This window comes from Eubalaena glacialis, chromosome 12 (genome assembly GCF_028564815.1).
Source record: "Eubalaena glacialis isolate mEubGla1 chromosome 12, mEubGla1.1.hap2.+ XY, whole genome shotgun sequence".
Classification (NCBI taxonomy): domain Eukaryota; kingdom Metazoa; phylum Chordata; class Mammalia; order Artiodactyla; family Balaenidae; genus Eubalaena; species Eubalaena glacialis.
This window is the reverse complement of record NC_083727.1, coordinates 19,269,886-19,296,486: the sequence shown is the minus strand read 5'-3', so window position 1 is coordinate 19,296,486 and position 26,601 is coordinate 19,269,886. Positions and strand designations below refer to the sequence as shown.

Sequence of the window (26,601 nt, the reverse complement as noted above, 5' to 3'; positions counted from 1 at the left end):
GAAAAGTTCGGGGTTGAGTGGACATGAAAGAAATGGAACAGGGTTGAAAGTACTTGCATCTCACAAGCTTAGGAATAACAAGACTTCTATGTGGCCTGTCCCCGCCTGCTTAAATTCTGAATTTTTTTTAGGGCCCAAGCCCCAACTAATAAGAAAGCATTAACTTTGCTTTCTTTGTCTGCTTAGTTTGCCTGTCTCCCTCCGAACCTCATGGGTGTCTATGGCTTAGAGTAAAACTCATGAATTCATGCACGTTTAAAATAATCACTGATGTCTGGACAACCATCTAGGAGATGAGTCCTAAAAAGGAGTGATAGTACCAGGAAGAAGCCTGCGCCTTCAATGCTGAACGACTATAGGAACTTCCTTTGGCTTATGGCTTCAAGTCTAAAACTCTCTACTGGCTATTTAAAGTTCAATGAATAATAGCTGTTATTATTATCGTCTTTATTAACTAAGTTAATAAAGGTGTGGATATTTACTGGCTCATCCACACTTGGTGTCCGCACCCTATCAATGTTTCTGCTACATAGGAAGCCCCTTCTTCCTTCTCTTTTCTTTACTCTGTGTCTTACCGTTATTTAACAGCAGTCTTATGTCCACCTCCTGCATGAAGCTTCCCTATAATTCCATAGTGATTGATTTCTTTCCTCAATTTCTGTCTTGGAGTTGGACCCACACTTTCTGACTCTTTAAAATATACACATAGAAGTTGACAGGTGGAACATGCGCCATAGATGGCTGAGTGAGCGATTTTCAAAATGAGAATGTAATCACTGCAGTATTAAATTCTTATTCTGTTAAATAACCTAAAGGAATGAGCTGGCATTCTCGTTTTAATTTTATTCTAAAAGGTATTAAACATCCCTATTATTCCAGGTACTGACATCTTCATTCCTCTTCATCCCATAAGAGAACCAAATGGGTATGTGCCTTGAACAGCTCTCTTCCAACAGCACTCAGTCCACAAGCTTAAATACGGAACATGAATTTGGTTCTACCTTTTAAGAGATTTGAAGAACTTTCTCATTTACTGCTTCAGACTGAAATAATTGCCTGAACTTCCCCCCTTCATTTTGTGTTCCATTTATACACAACTTGTTATTTTATTCCTACAGAGGTTAAGAGCTCCTAATTTGACTAATATGTTAAATAGACACTTCATTTATATTAGTTTGTATTCAGTAATTTCAAGTAATAGCTTGTAGTCATCATATCAGGTTTCCTTTTGAGTGTTCTTAAATGTATCCTAGTCTCCATCAATAATAATTAAGCCTCAGTTAGATCATGATCCTATTCCTGAGCTGTCAGTCATTCACTATGAGAACAATTGAGATCATGTAGATGACAATTGTCTAACTCTTGTTATTGCATGAAAATGAGCAAGGTATGATTTCATTGCAGGTGGAGTCTATTCTGACAAGATGATGGTGGTTTTGCACTTTTCAATAGGAATCGGGGATGTTTTATGGTGGATTTCTTGCAGCAAAATGGCTCTCAGCCATCCTCACTCTTTACATCACAAGATGATCTGGACTTCTAAAGCTTGTATCTCCTTCACATTCAGGAAGCCAGACAAATAGAAACTCACCAATAAACAAGAATATCCCTTGGTACACAAAATAATGCTTTTCCCCCTGGACCAATGTAACTTGAAAAAATCCACCAATGAATTTTTATGCTGTTCCAGTCTATGTGAGTAGTTGTTGGGATTCTGATTCAGCAGTTGTTGAGGCAGAGAAATCATTGCTGCCTTTACTTTATAGTTCTGTGAGCTTTCAGGGGGCATGACTGAAAAGTCAGTGCCAAGTGTTCATAGAGAAGATGCTTTTAATGGTTTTCCTGTTGACCTCATCACTAAAAGAAGCTGTCATATTTGATCAATGTGGCAGTGTCATCCTGATCAATCTCTGCCTTGGTTTTCTCTTCCCATATATTTCTGATCACCTACAGGGTGAACATACATGCCCTGATTCCAGTGCTCATTTCTCAGCAAACTAATCTCTGTTTTGGCCTTCTTATCTCTAGTTAAGGGTAGAATTCACCTCTGCTGCCGCCTTTTTCTTCCTAGCTGTGTAAGAAATCAGTGCAGGGGTACCAATGCCACATCTCTAAGCTCACTCAGAATGCTGTGACAGCTCAGCATGCCCTGTGTTAAGTAGAAAGCTTCCTCTTTCTATGTTAAGTTCATTTGAAGAATGCTGCAAGATATCAGGCCTTAAAATAGTACTGTGCTTTGAATGCACACATACAGCTGTTTAATCCAAAGCATGTGCAAACATACACACACACACGTATGCATAAACACACGGTAATAAAGAGTTCTGCTATCACTGAATTTTACACCCAGAACCAGACTTGCCCTCAAATAACACAGGCTTTGGTATAAATCAGCCTAGATTTCTTCTACCTTTACAATGAGTTACAGGTATCTATTGTTCGTTCTTTCAATCTAGCCTTGGTTGTCACTAACCCCGTCCATCAATTCTGCTATCTGAGTTTTGAACCTTAGTGGTTAGTGGGTGCCAAGTTCTCTGCACTCTTCCTTCTTTCTAGAGTTGGCTACTCTTTTATGGGTGTTTAAGAATCACGTAGATACATTGAAAGGTGGGGAGGCACACCTATTTTATCTAAATTCCACATTCTAATTGAAGTTGTCTTTATTACACTAGAAAAAGTTCAATCTGAGTACAAAAACAAACAAGTGTACGTATACAAGTGTAGACAAAGAATCATCTTGACCCGATCTGTGTTTGTCTCATATCCTCATCTAAGAATAAGTTGAAACCACCAGGGAAAAATCCTGATATGTTGTTCAATTATTTCAGTAGGACTGGATCCCATGATTGAGGCATCATCCAAGTAGGGTATAATGCCTGGCATCCTAGAAAGCACTAAAAGAGTCGCATAGTCAACAGAAATATTGTCTCAGAGATGCTAAATTCCACATGTTCTCAAGTGCACTTTTTTTTTAATTTAATTTTTATTTTTGGCTGCGTTGGGTCTTCATTGCTATGCACAGGCTTTCTCTAGTTGCAGAGAGCAGGGGCTACTCTTCGTTGTGGTGCACGGGCTTCTTATTGTGGTGGCTTCTCCTGTTGCGGAGTATGAGCTCTAGGCACGTGAGGGCTTCAGTAGTTGTGGCATGCTGGCTCAGTAGTTGTGGCTCATGGCCTCTAGAGCGCAGGCTCAGTAGTTGTGGCGCACGGGCTTAGTTGCTCCGGGGCTTGTGGGATCTTCCCGGACCAGGGATCGAACCCGTGTCCCCTGCATTGGCATGCGGATTCTTATCCACTGCACCACCAAGGAAATCCTCAAGTGCATTTTTGATGAGTGTGTTTTGATAAGCTTGAGCAAAGTCAGTTTGCAAAGACTTGACCCCAGCAGTCTAAGTTAGCAGACTAGGTTAACTACAGGCACTGAGCATGGGTGTTGCTTGAGAGAGTTCCTTGTGTTACTTTGGAGCTTCCTCAAAGTCTGTTCTTATGTTGTGGCTTCCAAACTGATATTACCAACCAAGACTGTATGCCTGCCTCAAGGGCCACTTGTTTAATTAGATTCTTCAGTTAACTTTCTGTGGGTATTTCCCCTTAGAAGAAGGTTTGCTTTCAACTTTTTAAATGCATGGATGACATTTATGCCCAGAAGAATTGACCCTGCAGCAGTCTGGAACCTCAGATAAAAGCCTGGGGAATCAGTTAATCATTTCTTGTGGCTGAGGGTCATAGAATCTAGAATATTGATTCTTAGTGATGGATTTCCTCCCAAATGATTTTTATCTGTCGGATTTAGCCTTCTCTATGGAGTGTTGAATGGAGCATCTATAGGAAAAAGTCATGCAAAAAAAATTCTGCCTCTATATCAATATCATCCGTGTGAAATAAATCATGACAACCTCACCATGTGATGAAATGTGTGGATGTTCTCTTTATAGATTATATATAATCTACAATCAGGGGCAAGTTTCATTCTGTACACATGAACATTTATTAATATAGCATCAAATGCAATCTGTCCATGAGCCTGCTGAGTGGAATGTCACTCTTGGGTTACAACTGAGCAAGAGACAGGGAACATAGTACTTAAGAGTGAGAGCTCTAGAGTCAGCTGGGTGTCAGGCTAGTCACCACCACTGCCCAGCTGTGTGATCTTGGACAAGTCCTTGGATTTTCCATTAGTAAGCTGGGCATAGTAATATCACCCATTTAATAAGTCATCGTGAGGTGACTAGATATTATATGTAAAGCACCTGATTAAGTTCCTGTCACATAGCAAGCATTCAATCATGTTACCTCTTGTTACCTGACACTAGTCCAGGTTGGATGCTAATGTTTGTATATTTTTAAAAAATAAAGTTTGTATTTTAGAAGAGTTTTCAATAAAAGTTGCAAAGGTATATCAGGGAGTTCTCAAATACCCTGCACTCAGTTTCCCCTGTTGTTAGCATCTCATATTGCTATGGTACATTTGCCACAATTAATGAGCCAACATAGGTGCATTACTATTAAATAAACTCCATTTTTTTTTCTTATTTCATCAGTTTTCCTTTTTCTGTTCCAGGATCCCATCCAGGATCATCCCATCACATTATATTTATTTTTCATGTCTCTTTGGCTCCTCTCAGCTGTGATAATTCTCAAATTTCCTGTGTTTTTGATGACCTTGACAGTTTTTAGGAGTACTGGTCAGGTATTTTGTAGAGTGTCACTAAATTTGAGTTTGGCAAACGTATTTCTCATAGTCAGACTGAGATTATGAGTTTTGGGAGGAAGATCCCAGAGGTGAATAGGGTTTTTATGGCTGAGTAATATTTCTCAACACAATGTACGAGAGTACACCCTATCAATTTATCACTGATAATGTTAACATTGATCACCTGGCTAATGAAGCATTTACTAGGTTTCTGTTTCTATCTGTTTTTTTGTACTGTACTCTTTGAAAGCAAATCACTAAGTGCATCCCACACTTAAAGTGTGTGGAATTATGCTCCACTTTCTTGAGGGCAGAGTAGCTACATAAATTATTTGGAATTCTTCTGTACAGGAGATTTGTCTCTTCCCCATTAATTTTTTAATTTAATTCTTTATTTATATCAGTTGGACTCAAGAGTATTTATATTTTATACTTTGGCTTATAATCCAATACTATATTATTGATTTTCTTGCTCAAATTGTCTCAGCTTGGGCCATTGGGAGGTCTTTTATTTGATTCGAGTGTTCTTTTGACATATCTCTATTGTTTTATTTTTTAAGCAACTTCCTTATTTTCTGGCACTACAAGATGTTTCAGGCTCATCTTGTATACTTCCTGCCCCAGCCCTACAACTGGTTATTTCTCCAAAGGCATTCTGATCCCCTTTATTAGAGAATGGTGTTAGAATCCAAGATCTGTGCACTGGGCGTGCTTGTTATGATTGGGGTGTTTTTGCTTCAGTGGGCAGAGTTGGGAAGTATATAAATATATACCAATCCACATATAAACATATGTATGATTATTTCTATATTAATTCATCAGTACATATATTAAGCTAAATTTAAATTCATACTTATGCCTTTACCTCGGTTCCAGTACCACATGGTTTATTCTAGCCTTTCCCCTTTGCTTATCAGTAACCTTCCCCACTCCAACTGTGATAAACTTGGATTCTATCATCTGTCATCCATTTATTCATTTTTTCTGTTTTGCTTTTTGTTTTTTTGGCCACGCAGCTTGTGGGATCTTAGTTCCCCCACCAGGGATCAAATGCGGGCCCCCAGCAGTGGAAGCTCGGACTCCTAACCACTGGACCACCAGGGAATTCCCTATTCATTTATTTTTTCAACCTTGGTATATGTGTACAGCTATTTCAGCATTGTTTACCCATACCCTATGATAAACAACTTTACCAGTTAGAATATAGAGCTTATATTCCACTCCTGAATATAATTTTAATAGATTTGGATCAGCCCTGTGACCTCTGAAGGAGTCCTTCTTAATGAATCTATTTGTGGCATTCTTGTTTCTGTAAATATGCCCTTCACAACCTGAGCAGAGTGACTGACATATCCAAGCAGATTTGCACAAAGTCTGAACCCTGTATGTGTTTTAGCAATAGACCCTGTTCAGAGCTTTTTGCCTGTATGTGCTTGACAACGTTAATCTTAGGAGCTACTCTTTTAATTTCTGTGACAGATATTGATTGAAGTCTCACTAGCCATGAGTTCCTATTAGGCTCTTAGGAATTCCAAATTTGATTCTTTCAAGAGATGCTGTTGGGAGACACCACATAAAAGGCAATATGTCATTCAAGAAATCCCGACCAACATTGGGACAGATAGCGTTTTGGTCTACATGAGCTGTTAAGTCTACATAAAATATCAGTGTAAAATATCAACTAAGAGTGCCCTGCAGAAATGAACCTTACATGAAAATCCACAGTATATCTCATTCTTAGGTGATGTGGGCATGGTAATAAACCTTATGGCCTGTATTTAAACCTGTATTTAATCCTGTGCAGAACATGGAAAGCTTCTATTCCAAGTTTCCATTTTATCACTTGGCATATGAATTCCAGGAAAAAGGCTGAAGGATAGGATATCCTTAATATATCCCAAAGTAGACTTTTTTAATGGTACAGCATTTTGTCAAGTTATAAATACTGTACTGTATAAATCACAAGTCAATCATAAAAGTGGATTTGCAATACTAACGCCATATAACTTTTAAGGTTTTGTTTTGTAATAAACAAGACCCTATATTGGTTATCAGAAGATGCTGTTAGACTGTAATAGGTCAGAGATAAGTAGAGTTTTCACAAATAGTTCTTATATTTCTGCAAAATCCACTCTGACTTATTAGCTCAATCTATACACTGAAGCATGAAACTAGAGATACTACAAAAGGGAACTTGAAATGGACCATAATAGCATTAAATCATGGAATTACCTTACATTTGTAAAAGAAAGCATGTTTCCTATCACCCATAAATAAGTAGAAGTGGAGCTATGAGCATAGATGTGCCTTCTTAGCATTTAGAAGAGACCAAGATGAATAGGCTTGGCAAGGATTCTGACCCAGCAGGTTGTTGAGACAGGAGTTGGTTCCTGATGAATTTTAACAACACCCTAACTTCCCATGTTGGCTAAAGCAGCCAGCTCTCTGTAACATACTCCTTCTCTATGATTACCTGCCAAATGCTTATTGCAGACCTGTGGGGAGTGGTTTATAACTCCATGACACTGTTTTGTGCCAGATCAATAAAGGCAAAGGCACATGAGAAGCTGCCCTTATTTTCTCTTTGTAGAGAAACAAAGAGGCCCACAGTTCAACTGAATGTTACTGACTAATCCTCAGCATCACTTAAACTCTCCAGGGATTGTCCTCATTTGTTTTTCACATAACACTATAATTTTTTGAAATATGAATTAGCTAAAATGCAATTGTATTTTCAGGGAATTGAAGGCTTACCATACATTATCAGCAATTTGCAGGGAGCCGGCTGTGTGTGTGTCATATAACTGGGGGATTTCTCTCTTTAACAATACATTGTGATGATGTATTTAGAAAAATGTCTGTATTGTTCACATATGTTAAAACCAGGTGGGTTTAAGCAATAGAAATTCAGCTAATAACACACGCTCAAGTAAATGACCCTTACTTTCTTCTTTTCCATCCTACATAGGAGTTAATTTACATTTTAATAAACTGAATAGAAAATAATGGAGGGGTCATATTTTTCTGTGATGTGAGCTGAGAAAATTTTTAGGGAAAGAGGAAAGTATAGAGTCAGAGGAAAAAAAGAATTCAAAGATTTTAAACTTGAGCATGAACAAGGCTGGACTGTTGTGAATCTTACCACAAATTCTTCCTGGAAAAGCATAAGGAAAATTTAATAGCCAGGCCTTCAAGAAAACTTGACAGCACTTTAGTCCTTTGAGGTCATTATTTTAAAAATGATCTGATTAATTTTCTCTCAATTAATCTGATACTCAGGTCATTTAAAGGAACATGAATTTCATTTTCTTTGCTTGATATGTTAACAATATAAAACAATTACAGTTCTTTCTATTTTGATCTGAATGGAGATTGTATCAAATTATGTATTGAATATATAATGCTCTCAGATAAAAAGAAGCAGTGGAGAGCTACAAAAGCCAAGAAACCAGAAGAATGTTTTCTCCAGGGACAGTTATGTTTACTAATGTTTCCCAAAACATTTCCTTGTTATGATGAGATAAAAGAATGCTTGTTTTGTTTCTTTTTATTTTGAATTTCATGCTGAGGGTCTAGATTTAAAAAGGCAACATAACTAGACCTACATGCATAGTGGTAAGGTTGTACTAATTAAATAGAAAGAATAGGCATCAACAAAGTACTCTATTGGAGTTCAACATTCTTTCAATTTATTTACTATGTTTTTCCACTTTGGACATTCAAACTGGGATGATATTACTAAAAATTCAGAACTAATAAACATCAAACTAATTGTTTTTCCTAACTGATGTCTTGTTGTCTGTTATAGAACTGCTCCAGCAGTTGGGCAGGGCTGCTATTGTATGCATAGTGCCACGTGGCAGGGACCGGGTCCAGCTCTGGAGTCCACTGCCTCTGTCCTTGGTAGCTGTGTGACCTTGAATTCAGAACCCCTGAGATTTCAGTGGCACAGCCAATGTATTTCCTTCCCAAATTTGAACCCAACTAAGGAGTCGACCCAGAAGTGAAACAGATGGAGATAAAATATAAGATATGCTTTATTAATAATGTGATTGCATACATAGAAAGCTCAAAAGAATTTATAAGAAATTAGAATTAATAAGTAAATTTGGCAAGCTTGCAGGATACGAGGCTGAAACACAGATATCAATAGCATTTCTCTATACCGGCAACAAATAATTTAAAAAATTTTCAAGTACATCAATTGTAGTAGTACCATAAAAATCAAATACCTAGTATCTGCATACTGAAAAATTACAAAACATTGCTGGGATAAATTAAGGAAGCTCTAAATAAGTGGAAGCCTCTGAAAATGCTCTATATCATGATATGGAGAGCAGTTACATGGGTATGTACATATGTAAACATTTATTAATAAATTAATAAACATTTATTAATATTATAATGTACAGTAAAGATTTCTGCACCATATGTGAGTTATACCTCAGTGAAGAAGTTTTTAGAAGTTAACAAAAAAACTAACTGACAAACAAACAACAACAACAAAAAAAACACAACAAACTGGATTAGGGACATGGATCAGATATGTGACCACAATAGACTTTTCAATACTAGATTAACCTGTCTAGCCTACTGGCACAACTGTCGACTACAGCCCACATTTTCCAAAGGCTGGAGAATCAACCAGAACCTTTGAGAATTGTCAAGTGCAGGCCTCCAGATGAGAGAGAAAGGGGCTGAGCTAAGCATGCCCAGTTTCTTTTTCTCAATCCTGCAAAAAGATGAATCACTCCCCTCTTCCCATTGAGTAAGACAAGAGGCCTGAGGTGGTACTAAGTAAGAATCTCTTCACAAAGAAGCACTAATAGAAGGGAAAGGGAAAGGTAAACATTTCTCCCCAATCTTGATTTCACTTATCTGTGCTTTAATCTTCTCATTTGTAAAATGGTGATAATAGAACAAAACTCATACAGTTTTGTAAGAATTAAAAAAGATAGTATATGTAAAGGACTTTGCTAAGTACCAATAAATGTGGAATTGGAGAAGCAAAGCATAGGAACTTTAGAGGGGGAAAGACATCTTCAGAAAGATAATCTGATCCACTTGTGGTATTTTTTAGATTAGGAAACTGAGACTCAAGGAGGTCTAGACACTTGTCCAAGTTCCATGGCTAGTTGGATATGTATTGTTGATATATTATAGCAGAACTGCCTCTAGTGTTACTGACTGCAAGTTCATGTGCCCAATGCCCAGTGAGGCCAAACAAACTGACACGTCAGTTTGGAGCTGAGAAAGGTTTATTGCAGGGCCAAGCAAGGAGAATGGGTGGCTCATGCTCAAGAAAAACCAGAACTCCCCAATGGTTTGGTGGGGAGAAGTTTTTATAGGCAAAATTTTGGGTGAGGGCTACAAGGTGTGTGACTTTCTTCTGATTGGTTGGTGGTGAGTTTACAGGACAGTGTTCCAGGAATCTTGTTCTCAGCCTGAAGTTACCGTCCTCTACCTGGGTAAGGGTCTACCTGCAGAAGAACTGGAGGATATTGTTATGTATATTTCTTACGGAGGAACCAGGACCCTGCCCCATGGCTGCATTATTGTTTCTTTTTTTTTTTAATTTAAAAAACATTTTTATTGGAGTATAGTTGCTTTACAATATTGTGTTAGCTTATACTGTACAGCAAAGTGAATCAGCTATATGTATACATATATCCCCTCTTTTTTGGATTTCCTTCTCATTTAGGTCACCACAGAACACTGAGTAGAGTTCCCTGTGTTATACAATAGGTTCTCATTAGTTATCTATTTTATACATAGTATCAATAGTGTATATATGTCAATCCCAATCTCCCAATTCATCCCACGCCCCCCCCTTGCCCCTTGGTATCCATACGTTTGATCGCTACGTCTGTGTCTCTATTTCTGCTTAGTAAATTTTGTAGAGACATGGATGGACCTAGAGACTGTCATACAGAGTGAAGTAAGTCAGAAAGAGAAAAACAAATATCGTATATTAACGCATATATGTGGAATCTGAAAAAATTGGTATAGACGATCTTATTTATTTGCACTAATGTTTCTTGACTGCTCCTTCTTTGTTTTTGCATTCCCTCCCTTCCCTGATAAGCAACTGTTTGAGTCTGCACTTTGGAACTCAGGGAAGGTCAAGGAGGCTGAAGGAAGCCTATTTCTTTCAAACAAGAAACTGGGGACATGGAAAGGATTCATAGCCAGGAGAGCCCCACAGGGTCCTGCTCCATTTCACTAGGTCCCAGGTGTTTAAGTGCCTAGTCCCGAGCTCTTTCTTTCTTTTATACCACTCTGCTGAATAGCCATCCTAAATGGCAGCAGATGGAATTGCCAGCCCTTCTCCCCACCACCGTGGATTTCCTGTTTTCAGAAGGTACACAGTCTGTTTCTACTCATGGAGGCTCTGTGTGCTGCCATACTCAGGCAGCAATTTATAGCCCTTGTGTTTTGCAATAAGAACAAGATGACTATTTAGAATCAAGGAAGCTATTTTCACAATCTGCTGTGAAGTAGTTAGGCAGGTATTCTTTTGAAGGTAAATAAACACAGTCAACTACAATTATTTGATTCCATTTAGTATATTAGAAAATGTACTAGTTTAATGATACCCTAGTGGCCTGTAATGGTTAATGCACCACAGAAAATGAATCATAAAATCCCCTTCTTACTAATAACTCTGAGACTAGTGTTATTAAAAAGACACTAAACCCCAGGGAATCAGAGTGTTTTCACCTTCCCACCAAGTGACAATATGATTAGCTTGGATTCTCTATTTGCTGGTCATGAAAACATAGGATCTTTGGGCAGAAGGAAAACCTGTATCATATTCTGTTTCTTTGATGATAAATTCTTGCAGCATCATCTGGGACTGTTGCTATGGCAAAGAAAATGGTCCTGTAAAGGCCGGGTGATTTTCTAACTCTGTCACGCCTTCCCAAATGCTAGTTCATCGTGAACTGGGGTAGTAGCTGAAGAGAGACTTCTTACTGATGGGAGGTAGCATCCCCTTCATGTGCAGACCCAGGGGACTGGCGGGGTAGGGAAGTGCATGTATCGCTTTAGATTTACACAAACACACAAGCTGTTTGTGTTTATTTGGAAAAGGGTTTGAGTTACAAATATTCCCTGAAAACATGTGCCTAGCCTCCTGGTTTTCTGTATGATGAATACTGACAGGATGGGCTTCTTTGTCTTAATTTGCAGTTAATAGATTGAGTGCTACTACTTCTAGTCAGAGAGACCGCTGTGCACATTTGGAACAATCCCAGGGAGAAGCCCTCAAAAAGCTTGAAAATGATACTGGTGCACAGAAGGATGCCCTGTCCTCGGTCGCCAGAAAAGTGTCTCCTCTGTAAACTTCTATATCTACACCCATGTTTCTGCCAACTTACAGAAAGAACACGTATCAAGGGGGCATTTTGATACCATTGCTCTTTCCTCACTTATAAACGGTGGGATTCATGTCTCTTTGGCAGGATTATCATGATATCATTATTTGAGTATTGTGTATAATAAACACAAAAAATAGTAGCCAGTATTACTATTAATGTGTATGTTTCCCATTAAAATAAGACAAATGTAAAATTAGTTTAAATTAAGAAGAATATTCCACTAATTGTTTATTGTGTATATGTATCAATAAATATACATATGTATACATGAATGTATATATATTTACATGTGTTATTTTATATTTTTTTCATATATATATACATATATACACACATATCTTACTCATAACATCAGTAAATAGATACAGTTGGAAGTCAGCATGGCTCAAGAAACACGTCACCATTTGACCAGTTTGCCTTAATTACACCGGTGTTTCTGGAATAATTATTACTCACTTCACTCACAAAAGTAACCCAGTTTGGACAATAAGTTATATGATAGCCCTAAATAAGGATCGAAAGGAAAACATTGATCTCAGAGAAATCCAAGACCCGTTACAGTCCGAATGCTGATGAATAAGGCATCCACTAGACAAGACAGCTTAAAAAATTTGTACTGGGGACACCAAAATAATTTTTAAAATATATAATACATCTTTAGTAGCAGTTATCAAAACAAAAACAAAACAACAGACTCAGTGGTCATAAGGTTTGTCCCTAACAGAGAAAAGAACACATATTTTTTGTCAGTTTGCTCCTAGGGTTGACTTTAATAGATGCCACTTCAAGTAGATGGTTTTAGTAGAACCCTTTAAGTAGCTGCTAGAACCCTTTCAGTAACTGCTGCATTGAAGGTTATTTTGCCATCCAATATTTGTCTATTTTTTTTTCTTCTTTAACTCCTGGTAATTTCTCTAATTCTAACAGCTTTAACATTTAGCTCCGGCACTTGGAAGTTTCGGGCTGTATTTAAAGGCTCATTTAAAACTTATCAGACCGATGGCATTAATTTATCTCTTTTATATCCCAATATAAAAAAGAGGGAAAGCAAACTAACATTTAAGACCCAGGGGTTCTGGGTGGCAGACATAAATTACCTTATTTCAATGACTTTGCAGTTTTTTCAAGGAGGATGTTTGCTTTCTGCTTTATGTAACCTTCTAGACTTATTCTGTGCAGTTTGATTTTAAAATGCCCCTTCTGCCTCTCTTACTCCTATTTCCTCTTGGGAAGTGTTCTTTCAATTAGGAAAATATTACTTTAGCAAATCACGCTTTTAACAAGTTCTTATTAAGCAACACTGGAAGATGAGTTAAAATTGAATTTGTCCCCCCTTCAACGTGGCCTGCGTATTTTGTATCTCATTCTTAGGGTAGATGCACATGTACCTTTTTTACATTTTCAGCTATACCTAAATAGATTAGCCTTAAATAGAACTCTTTGGAAATGTCTTATTTCATCTCAAGCTCAACGTCAAAGTCAAAACTCTTTACCATTTCTTCTAAGTACTTCAAGCTCTCTAAGTTCCTAAGATACTCTGTTATTCTCCAGCCCAGACACCTTAGGGTTCAGTGACCTATTTAGGCTGTCACCTGTGACATAGGTGGAAATGATTGCAGAGTATTTGAAATTCACAGGTAAAACTAAAGGTTTAGATTAAATGTGTAGTATGACTCTTCCATCAAGAAACATTTTACCTGAGTTTCTAATAATTAGCAAATCTTATTCAAATACTTCTGTACCACCGACCATATGGAAGAAGAAATTCATACTACCTAGTTCTTCTTTTTACTCTAGGTTTCTTTGGTCCTAGAGATGATAAAATTAGTGGAATCATCAAGAGAAAATATTGGGGTTTAGATAATGCACAAACTGATTTACAATGGATTGTGGGTTGTCACAAAGGGTATAAAAAATGCTTTTCCAGGACTGTGATATAGGGAGACTTTTAATATAAGTCTCTGTGAACCCAGAGGAAATAAGAGCTATTTTCATTGCTCCTTAAGGATTTCCTTGCAATATGTGAAAGTTCTTTATTTTCACCTCTGTGGCGTTTGTTTTATATGTTATAAAGCTGTTATTGAATTCAGAAAATAAAATTGAATGAACTATTTGCAGATAGAATACACCAGAGGTAGTCACAAATACAAAGCTTGAACAGGTAGGTTTGGCTTTCCCTTCTTCTGAGAGCCCTGAAAAGCATTTGAGAATTAAACATGCAGGTTTAGACTTCATTACTGCAACCTTGGTAGTGATCTGTTTTTATGTTACAGGCAATGAAAGCTTAGAAGAAAACTATGTCCAGGACAGTAAGATGGGGTTTGTCATCAACGCCATCTATGCCATGGCACATGGGCTACAGAACATGCACCACGCCCTCTGCCCTGGCCATGTGGGCCTCTGTGATGCCATGAAGCCCATCGATGGCAGCAAACTCCTGGACTTCCTCATCAAGTCCACGTTCATCGGTGTATCTGGAGAGGAGGTGTGGTTTGATGAGAAAGGGGATGCTCCTGGAAGGTAAAGCAGTCTTTTCCATAATGGATCTAAATAACCCTGTGATCCTCTTCAAGCCAGACAGACGGATACTCTGGCTCCCTTTGGTTTCATAGTTTCTGGGTGCCATGAGGACAGATGCAACGAGATAGCTAAAAAGAAAGGGCTAATGTTAGATGGAAATTACATTATAAAACATTGACGAACTTATTGGTAAATACCCACAATCCTGCATCCTACCAGTGCCACGCCCCTACCTCCCCACACACACATACAGCTATCATCCCTGGTCTTCCCTTAGAATGCCTGGGACCTCCCTGCAAGCCCAAGATACTAAGGAGATTACATCTGACCAGCAGGACCCTCCCTGGCACTGCCAACATCAGGTCAGCCTCCTTCTAACTGATTAGTCCCAATACTATACTGGTTGTGGAATATTTTAATATTATTCCTGCTCAAAGAGCTTAATATATGATGAGAACCAGGTCTTACATATGTATCCCTTTTTTTCAGGTTAACTTATGTTCCTGCTAACATGTTTCTTGGAACAAGAAAGGAAAGAATTTTCTGTCTGGTATTGAGTCTCTATGGCTTCCAAAGAATTAATCAAGAAGCAAAGGAAAATTAAATCTAACTAACTATATATATTTTTCCCAAGTCATTTTATATACAGTCTCTTCTGCAACACTTGCTTTTATAGTACCAGTTAGCTCATATGTAATTGGTATGCAGAGAATGATATCAGTATAAACAGTAGTTGTGTTCTTTCATAGGAATTTTCTTAGGCAAGGGATGATCAGAATAGTGGGATAAAAATTAAAACCTGCAACGGGAAAGAAAAAAGGCCCTCAGTCTGGCTACTGCACAGTGTGCCCACAATCCTTTTTTTTTTTTCCTCCTAAGCCCTGTTATCTTTCAGTACATAATTTTGCAAAATGAGAGATTTTAGAAAAGCATATGTTGTGATAAAACAGATCATCAAATCATTTAATCCTCATCGCTATAGGCATATCATTATCTTCTTTTACAGATGATAAAACTGAGTGTCAGAGAAACTAAGAAACTCACGTAAAGTCACGCAGAGAGTAGCTGGTAGAGGCAGTGCTGTCCGAATCTGACACTTGTAATCTTTTTGCCACATCGTGCTGCCTTTTAGCTAATCCTAAAATTAGGCAAAGTTGCTGGCAACCTTCTTAATGTCATTTCAAATGTACTGTAAGAGACTATTTGACCCTAAATAATTCTCCACATATCTCTTCCTTTCATGTAACCTTAAAGTTCTACGTTTAGAGAGTGCCTTGCGGGGCCTAAGTGGATTCTCCCTGTCAAAATCCAACAGCTCCAGGAAGGATAAATGATATAAGTAACACTCAGCAATTAAAGCGATGAATTTATCAGATTCCTTCCAAGCTGCCAGTGAGGTGGGAGCAGCTTTAGATGAAAATGAGAGTGGGAAGGATGGAATGATGCAGGGCATGGGCGTGTGGAAAGCTTCCAGGAGCTGAGCACCTTAAGAAATGGTGCCAGAGGAAAAAGTGATTCAGAGCACTGACTGCCCCCCCCGCCCCCCTTTAAACCCGTGGCTGTAATCCTGGGTTCTACTGGAAACCAGGTTCTATCAAGGATTGGATTTGGAATGGAAACCTTCCTTCATGATTCTATAACATACACAATGTGCCTAGGACAGGGCCAGATGCATTTCCCACACAGCGTAGACATGAGTTTCCTCCTCCTCCTCTCTCTATTTGTAAACTATCCAAAATATAGGCCCACAATTTTAGCCTGTTCCTCCTTCATCTTTAATTGCATATTTAAATCAAGAGTTTCCCCCTGGGTCCCTTTTCAAGGATCATTTCCACAGGCTTGAAATTGGTCAGCTTCATCTGTATTCAATTTCTATTTCAACCACTTCCCTCTGTTTCTATCTCCTGTCACACCATCATTCATGCTTTTGGTCCCTCTTGTAATTATTTTAGTTAATCATCATGCAACATAGATTGAATGCATTGAAAGGATGCTGTAAAGTTGTAATTTACAGCATGAGGATATTCCAAATAACCGCCAACGTGCGAGAAGGGACTCTGGGGTCAAGAGAAAAGAGCAGTGTTCATTAACACACACAGCACTGGGGAAGGCCTCTTTTTAGTAAGTCAGTATTTTTCCCTTGGTATCTTCAAGCATTTTTTTTTTCTCCAGCTTTTGGGACTTTTTAAAAGTATGTTTTCATACCAAAATATTGTGAATTTTTCAGTTCCTAAATGCTAATTAAGCGTGAACTGATTTCTCTTATTGAAATGAGGAAGTTGAAATAAAAGTCTTAGGAAACTGATTTATAGGAAAAAGATATTCTAAAGCTAGCGTTACACCTAAGCCTGCATTGAAAGTATGTAAGGAGATTTAACAATGTAATATGGAGTAAAACATAAAGATTAAAGGAAATGAAAAAGGGAATTACTCATACCAAACACTCACAGCAGGCTCTGTAACCATAAGGAGTTTAAAATGGAAAAATATTGGAGGTGTAGTTTAGTGTCCTTGATCAGCAAGATGAATGCGAGCCGTCAGCCCACAGTTAATACCCACATAGATATCACTCAGAGAGCTACTCTGAGAACATTCTGGTTTGTCTCAGCAACCAGAGGAATGAGAACCCTCTATTAACCAAAAATCAGAAAGCAGAGAGGTGAATAACACGCTCCAGTTGCACCCTTCTCTCTTCTCACTCCACTTAAGTTTTGTTCACCTGGAAAAGTAGGGGAAAGACTTCCTTTATGCCCCGAGAGTCCCCTTTCCCTTTAGGGAGCTGCTATTTATAGAAATTGCCAGAATCTGATTGTGGAGAAGCCACTAGCCATCCTGTGGGTGACAGGATGCATTTGCACATTAAGAGCAGGCAGCAAAGCTATTAAAAGATTTTAGCTGTCTAGATAAAGAACTAGGCCAGATATAGCCAATAGGTTTCGGATGCCAGCTAAGGTTGATTGGTAGTAGCTTCCTGGAGTGCTGGGCTGAGGAGGATTCTGAGCCTGTATCAGGGTTAGAGGGAAAGAATTCCAGGATGGGTTAGGTAGGGATATTATGGAGAGGAGGAAGAGAGCTGAGGAAGAGGAATATGTGTTAGTTAATTGCCATCTATTTCTTTGGGTCACGCACAAAGAGTAAGAGATATTGCCTCATATTCTAGTGCAGGAGAGTGAAGAATGCACAGGTACTGCAGGAAAGAACCCCACTTTGCAGAGCCACTGAGGGAGAGTCAGGCATCCATTTCTAGCCACTTGAGTTATAGTTTCCTTGCAGTAAATAGCAACATGGAAAGAAGATTGAAGAATACCAGAGAATTGTCAATAACCGAGAGAGAAAATAACTATGACAACACAAAGATGTTCTCATTTTCTTATAGTATGGAAATAACCAGAGTATTTTAGCGCGTTAATAGTGCTACGAATGTGAATGATATAGTGATATTGGCTTACATATGTATTTCTCCCAATTGCGAACAGCCTTATGTTAGTAAATTCCCACAAGAACCCCATGAGCCTTACAGAGTTTAGTGACATTCCTAAGTAGTATAATCTACTATTAAAACATTAGGAAAGCGATTCCAGCTTATACATTCTAATGTCAAATGCTGTGTTTTTTCCACCAAATTGGAAAATGCTGTGCACTGCCCACACTGGGAAATGATGTATCTGGTCCCCAGAACACACTCTGGCTACAGTAAAGATTTCTAAATGTAGATTTCACCATTGTGCAGCATTGCAGCATTTGAAATAACTGAAATAACTGACACCAATTACTTGGATTCAGAAATGTTTGTCCTGATCAAGAAAGAGACCAGTTTAAATGTCAATGCTCAAGATGTTAAATCCCAAACATCCTTGCTAATTAAAGGTGCATTTCTCAGATTTCGTGCTCTATTAGCACCTAAAATAAGTTCCAGACTTGGTAAAACTCACCTCTTTTAATCCAGTGTAATTAAAATGGCAACTGAATGTGAAAAAGGAATTTGGAATAAAAGTACTTAAGCTAAAAACTAGTGTTCTGAAGAATTGTTACTTGATCAAAGAATAATCTAGTGAATAATGATTTGAAGGATATGGTGATCGACTCAGCACATATAGAATTTTTTTGAGAATAAGCAGAGAGAAAAGTACAAGAATAATATATTCTTTAATGAATATGGATGATACACAAACAGAGACTGAAGGATGGAATACACATTTTGGAAAATCAGAGGATACATAACTAAACTAAATAAACTAAAATATTGACAGTAGCTGGCATTAGGACATGGGATGATTCTAACTTTTCTCTTTCTTCTCTCTATTATTACCTATTTACCAAATTCCTTTGGTTCTACATCATGTCCATATTCTCCAAGACACACATGTTGTTTTCTTTGTAGGTATGATATCATGAATCTGCAGTACACTGAAGCTAATCGCTATGACTATGTACATGTTGGAACTTGGCATGAAGGGGTGTTGAACATTGATGATTACAAAATCCAAATGAACAAGAGTGGAATGGTACGGTCTGTGTGCAGTGAGCCTTGCTTAAAGGGTCAAATTAAGGTAAGCCAGCCACAAATGCATTCTTGGATGGTGTCCATGAGGAGACCTCCTGCCTGGGCATAAGCTAAGAAAAACACAGACATTTTTCTTTGACCAGACTGTCCAGAAAGGGTGCGCCAGGCGTACTGTTTCTGTTCTTGTGTTTAGCAAAAATGAGGAAGACAAAGAAAGATTGGGAAATGGAATAGGCAAACCACTGGGATATTTAGAATAGTCTTTATTTGAATCGTAATGATGAGCTGCAATCTTAAATACAATATAGAAAGCAAGGGGATGAATAATCAAATTAAAAATTAAGACAGAAGTAAACGCGGAAACCAAAGCCAATGATTCTGCTTACTCATAGTTCTAGCTATTGTTAAAGAAAGCAGAAGCTGAACGACGCCAAATAAATGTATAACTAAAATAAAAGAAGCTGAAATGAGGTAACACAAAAACATTGCTTACCACTTCTCTTTTCTCTACCAAGTTCTTTGAATTTTCCTGAAACTGGTATTTTCCAGCCAAGAGAGGGTCTTCACTTCGAATTATTCCCAGAAGTTTGGTTTTTTTTTCCAGGTTGGGGCAAGTGAGTGATCATGATATTACTGTATACTTAAAACTAGAGTAAATAAACATCATATACTGGGCATTTGGCTGAATGGAGTAGAGAGAATTCTTGGTGAAGAAGACATGGAAAGAACACTGGCTGAATCCCATGCTATTTAAAAACCAGACTGGCTGATGCACTAGGAAACGGAGCATAGGGGAGTGATTGTGAACTGGCAAGAGTGTGGATTAAATGACCTAATAGGTCTTTCCCATCTCTAATTTTCTGTGATTCATCTCTGGGAGCAGACAGGCTGTCAAGTGAACGTCACAAAGCACAGCTGGGGCTGGAATGTATACCGTGTGAGGCTCCTGCTGTCTTGCCACGTGGCCACGCTGCTCTGCTGTTCGCAGGAGCCGTAGAACCAGCCATGCAAGGGAGAGGCCCTGAGAAGTATACTTAGGGGCCTTTAGGGCAAGAGTCTAGTAGTGCTGGTACAGCAGCTGGAAAAGCTTTATCACTGCTGATCAAAGAACGTGGAGGATCTGGAACGTGCAACACCTCTTAGCAGCTGAGAAGAGCTGTCCGTGTGGACTCAAACTCTGAGTCGAATCAGCCACTTTGAGCATGAAAACCACTCCTGAGGCAACTCTCCCTACTTGCAAATGTCACTGCCTTCTCTGCAGATGCGATATGAAACATATTTAATAATTGTCATGGTAACCAACCAATCAGAATGAACTCCATCTTAGTGCTATGACAGGGTGCTGGAGGCCTCCTGCCATGCCCGCGGTTAACCCTTGAGTTGTTGGATCACGGGAAGATTTAGGTGAGGAATCTTACATGGCTAGGGTAGTATGGGGCAGTCAGGGGGCTTGGAGAGGCACCATTAGTTTCCATCCAGTACAGAAGCATTTCAGTAGTGTAAGAATGACTCCAGCCAAACCACGGTGTATGGGCCGTACGTCAGTGCTGCTTCTCCCCAAGAATCCATTTCTGATTCTTATCCAGATGGAATTTTTCACATGGGGCTGTCTGGTGGTATTAGGAATATATCCTCTGAAATTGAGAGGCCTAAAACTTCTCCTTGACTCTTACCACAGGATGCCAGGCCACTGGATTCTGGGTTGGTTATCTTCTCTGGATGGTAGGGAAAACCAGGGAGACCTGAAGTCATATGATTGGGACAGCCCAGAAGCCCTGGGCTTTATGCTCTTCTGTGACCCAAAGGGTGTCACATGTTCATCTCAGACCTCCTCCCCGGCATGGGTGGCAGCACTGAATCTTTAGTGCAGACAACTGCTGTGAGAAAGTTTATGAAACTACACAGTTTGATTATAGAGAGTATAAGAAAAACAAACAAACAAACAAACAAATACAACCCTGGCAAGAGAAAACAAATCATTCTAAAGATACTCTGCACTCCAGCTCCCTTTCAGAATTCCCTCCTGTTACTCTGACTGCTGGCAGGCCATGAATGGGAGCTCACATGCCATGTGTAGTCCCATGTGTATACTCCAGAAGATAGACTTTCCCCCCACCCCCAAGTTCAGAGGAAAGGCTGTCTGCATGCATCTCTAAGCTAGATGCTGAAGTATTTCTGGCATCACATTTGCATTACACCCATGCAGTGTTATCGAAGGAGATCCCAGAAATCTTTGCTGAGCCATTACAGACCACTTGCTATAAATGCAAATCTCTTGGGGTCCAATTTTCATAATATTGTGTACCCTGCAGGATAAAAGTATGCCCGTTCTCAATAGCACCTGGAGTGGAGGTGAGGGGGGATGTTTGTTTGTTTCCCATAAGCACCATGGGAGGTATGGAAACAAATGAAATCTGAATCCCATTTACCAAATAATAGCATTTATATTCTTACATCGTCAATTTGCCACCTACCAGGTTCAGGATGCAGAGCCAGGTCTCTCTGTAGCCACTACAGAGACTGGAGGGAAGCAACTTGAAAGGTGATTGTAGGACCTGCACTCGTATTAACTGAGAAACATAACCTTTAGGAAAGGATTATTCATTTTAAATATCAAATGCCACTTAAAATGTTGAAATAACCATTTGACTTCTTTTGTGATAACCCATAAAACTTTCTTATGGTAATTTCCTTTGAAGTAGTTAAAAGTCCAGTTTTCCTATGTTATTAATTTTAGAAATATAAATATAATATAAGTATAATATTTTATGGAGGAGAAATTGATTTCAGTCATACCACAAACAGTGGTAAATAAAATCAAACTTTTATGTTGTGTCTTATATTAGTCAGGTTTCAGTCAGGAAAGAAAGAACCCATGCCAGGTGGTTCAACAGAGGAAATTTAAGGTAAAAAACTGGTTATAAAAGTAAAAGGGGGCAATGAGGCAACTCAGAGATGAGCAACAGCAGGAATCGTTCCCACCTCTGGGCTAGAGGGACACAGGGAAGGTCACAGATACTACCTGAGACACCTCCTGAGGTGGGAGGGGAGGATACCTTGGTACGAGGCTTCTCCTCTCTCCGGCTCTTCGGTCTCCCATCAGGTCCTTCCATTCTGCCAACCGTATGGAGAAGACGCTGGAAAGAGAGCCTGAGCAATGTAGTGCGCAGATACTTAGCTCGGGTTCCCTTGAACCCTGAAAGCTAAGCAAGGTTAAGTGCTAATGCATTACTGCGAGATACGATCCCAGGGAAGCAAGAGTGAGAGGAAAAGGGAAGGGAGGCATGCAAGCATGGCGGAACACCTCTACCACTAAGGTGAAGCATCACTGAGCAGGACACTGCCTCACTGAGCACAGCTCAGCCTCACGGAGGTCTCTGGACAGGCTGCTCGGACTGTCTGTGGGAGCAAGGAAGGGAGAAAAATGTATGCACTCCTGCCATTCTATTTTCTGCTTCCTGTGGTCAGCGTTTGCTCACAGGAGGTGACGTCATCTGACCCCTTTAGGCAGCTGCTGGGAAAGCCAGTGTCCATGTCCTGCTATGTGGACCTTCTTTGAATTTGGAAGCAGCAGGGGGAGATGTCTCTGTGGGTCTTACACAGTCTGGTCTGGGCTCCTGCTGTGCTGAATTGCCAAGGAGGCAGTTCTGGAACCCAGTGCCTCCTCCGGGGGAGAGAGAATCACCTGGAGATGCCAGAAGATGACACAGTAGTGGTAGGCTCTGAGGTAGGAGTTGCAGAAGCATCCAGAACCCTCAAGAGCCAGGGGCCAAGGGCCTAAGAGACAGGTCAGGCAAAAAGAATTTGAGGCAGCACGTAAAATATGGACAATGGATCTGCAAGCAAACAGCAAGGGCCTGGCACGTGTATTGGTCTCCCACACCAAGCCTGCTGCTATTTTCCTTGGTGTGGGGAAGGCAGGAAAGAGGTAAGAAGGGGTGGGAAGGCAAGGGGGAGAAAGTGAAAGAAAGGAGAAGGGAGGCAATAGAGATCGGGAACTAACATTTATCAAGCATATTCTTGTGCGAGTACAAGAATGGATGACATCGTTTCAATTATTCCTTAAAACAACCCTTCTAAAGCAGATATTATCACCCCATTTTATAGATGAGAAGTCAGAGGCCCAGAGGGCTTGAGTCACTTGCCCCAAGCTTTGTCAGCTAACAAATGCCGAGCTGAGCTTGGAGCCAATCCAAAGCTCTTATCAACCCACAGCCACATGTTGTTCAACCATCTTTCATTATATGAACTGGCATATTCCCTACAAATGCAAGTTTCAATTGCTAAAGCTGATTTTCTCAATAGTTTACAACAAAATTATAAATAGAGATCCGCTTATAAAATTGCTGAGGGAACAGAATCTAGAACTAAGTAGGCAATAAATATTAGTGAAGGTGGTCGGGAGAGTCTGACAGAGATGGAGAAACCGGCAGAGAATCCCAGGGAAAGGGTCCTGGGGATTGCTTTCATTCACCTCCTATTCTTTCTTTTCCCCTCTCTTCTCTTTTATGTTTTTCTTCCGTTTAGTTCATTTTCAGATTCTTTACTCCAAGATGATGGTTTGAGTCTGGGAGTTTAGGCATGGAAAGTAGAAATCACTACTTTCCCCCTTCTCATCTGGCCAATCAAGATAGAATTATGGAGACCATATCATAAATGGTTCTTCATTACACATGCCATATTGTCATATAGTAAAATACATCCTATATATGTGGAGAAAAGCCCAGATACACATATTTTTACAAACTGTATATTTCAGAATTGGGTTAACTATTTTTTCCCTGAACCATCTGAACGTGAGGTGCAGATATCATGAAACTTCATACCTCAGCTTTTGTCTTCTAAGAATAAGGGCAACTCTCCCATGACCATAAGACCAGCTAAGAAAGTTAGCAATAACATCAACCACAGCTGTCCTGTTCACCTCAACGTCCCCTTTTTGTGAATCAAAACAAACTACCCATTTAACTTGTTCATAGTTAATGCAACCATTTTGGCAACCAATGAAACAATGACATAGTTCCTTCATTATGTAATATTTTCTAAATTCCACTGCAGGATGGCAGGTTCTCAACAAAAATTGTCCACAGGAATATCAAAATTCCTTATCTGAGAAGCTTATGATTACATAATGATGATGTGATCTGCCCCAGCTACTAAAAACATACTGGCTAAAATTTTGAAAAAGTTGAAGACAAAATACTGGGTTCCTTTTTGTATTTCATTATGTATGTGAAAGCATGAAATTATTATAGTGTCTCTGGATGAGAGAAATCTTTGCAAGCACTGGTCATAATGAGAAATTCTATGGAATCATCATTAATTTATTCACAGCCACTCTGAGTAACACCTTCACCTCTCATGCTTTGACCAGTGTTTAAGCTGGTCTCCTGGTTACTGAACTTTTTGGTGATCACCTTAGCCTCAGACCTAGCTTGTCTGCCACTTTTGGGGACAGGTGCCGATAGGACCTGCTGCTGAATCACATGACACCAGGCAGAGAAGGAACGCAGCAGAGCTGTTGTGTCTTGCAGGTGGCAGTGGCCGAAGCAGGGCTCATTTTCTTTTTTAAGTAAATATTTATTGAAGTATAACACACATACAGAAAAGTAGAGAAGGAAGGCAATAGCATGAGTACCCATTGGACTCTTACTTCTGGGTCTTTTCTTTAGCTGAGCCCACTGCCTAGAACTCTTTTCCACCAGATATATTCAGGACTTACTCCCTTTCCCTCTCTCAAGTCTTTACTCAAATGGCATATCTTTGTGAAGCCTTACCTGACCACCATATGCAAAATTGCAATCCCCAATTCCAGGTGCCTCCCTGTCAAGACTGGGACTAAGATGAGGCAAGTGAAGAACTTAGGGCACAGTCCCTAAAGGGGCCCCCCATCAAGATCCTGCAAGTGCAGGGTGGGCATGTGCACGACGCTGAGGGTTTTAAGGGCTTCTTTAATTCTGGTCCCTAGGCACTAGGCTTGCCTCACCGTGGTCCCTGCCCTGAACCCTATTCCTCTTTCTTGCTGTAGTTTTCTCAAAGCCCTTTTCTAGGATGGCGCTCCTCAAAGATGGGGATATGATCTGTTTTATTCACTGATTGTGAATGCATAATGTGAATGAATGAATGGATGAATGATTGAAGGCATATGCCCTGCATAAGCATTTCATTCCTCCTTCTAGCAGTATACGTATTATATTATGTCAGATTTTGAGCTTCTTAACCTCAGTGATCATCAGGTCTTTTCATTTATTTGTCCCCATGCATAGCACCATGTCTGGCACACTGGGCCACTAAATAAATGTTGGTTAAGTAAATATATATCTGCCAACTTCTGAGATATAATTTTGGTTCTCAGCATAACATGTCATCATTCTGACAGCTGTTTTTACACAAGAAAGAGCTTAGTTCTTGAAAATAACTGGTGATAATGTGCCTGAGGTTTGCACAAGTTACTGATCCCCTCTGCAGCTGTTTCTTCATCTGCAAAATGTAATTAACTTCACTCCATGGAGTCGTTGTGAGGTTTAGTGTAATTCTGTACAGAGGGCCTTGCACATGGTCTCATTCAATGTATGTCCATTTTTGTGATCATTTTCTATTCCTATATGATTTTTGTTACATTTCCCCTGTAATAAATTGCTACGTAGGGATTTTCCTAAACTGATATTTTTCTATAATTCTTTCACGGCTCTCTTCAATTTCCTTCTATCTTTTATTCTCTTTGAATTCTTCATTTTCATTTCTTTTGTTTATGTAATATTCCATATTATTTCCCTCTTTTCTTTCACATACATTATTGAGTAATTATTGAAAAATTAATGTGTACCAATAACTATGCTAGCACTGTGAATGCAAAAGAAACTTAAACATGGTTCCTTCCTTTGAGGAACTCACAGTGCAATTGGAAAAAATTTTATCAGCAATTAGAGTCCATTGTTGCCCAAGCTCTCATACTGTGTGTCATGGGGACACAGGAGGGTAGGACTAGCCCTTCTCTCCCTCAGCTGATTTTGCTACAGTCCTATTTAGGTAAGACCAGTGTCTTTATTCTGTTTAGTCTTCCAGGCATTTCCCTTCTGAAGCAAATTTCTCTGTTTCCTTTGATTTATCATTACTTTTCCTTCATTATATTCTTCCGATGCTGTTTTCTTTCTTTTGTCCTTTTTCTAAATAAAGCCTAAATTTAAAAAATCCATTTCAAGTTACTTCAGAAATGCAGTCGTAAAGTTAACGCTTGATTTCCTATGGCATAAATACTTTAAGACTCCTACAGTGTATATGGAATTGAATCATAACCTTGTGTGAAGCAGCATGTCATCTAGTCTTACTAACGATAAACAGAGCACCACATACACAGGATGTAAAAGGAATCAAAACAGTTCCTGTGTCTTGGGAAGTCTTGGTCTTTCAAGGGCAATTTCAGAGAAATATCAAATCTCTTATCATGACTCAGAGCTGTCATAAAAAGTGTTTTACAGTAACAAAAATGAGACAATACATTATTCA

The 26,601-nt window shown here is 39.2% G+C and overlaps 1 protein-coding gene across 4 annotated transcripts in view; it reads left to right on the top strand.

The window, feature by feature from the left end:
• Window positions 1-26,601, top strand: part of GRM1 (glutamate metabotropic receptor 1) — a 371,761-nt gene that overhangs the window by 294,343 nt on the left and 50,817 nt on the right. For all 4 annotated transcript variants that reach the window (XM_061207052.1, XM_061207051.1, XM_061207053.1 and 1 more), the window contains exons 4-5: window positions 14,345-14,591; window positions 18,973-19,141. In XM_061207052.1, the coding sequence (XP_061063035.1) occupies window positions 14,345-14,591; window positions 18,973-19,141 (416 nt within the window). The remainder of the gene's footprint in view (window positions 1-14,344; window positions 14,592-18,972; window positions 19,142-26,601) is intronic.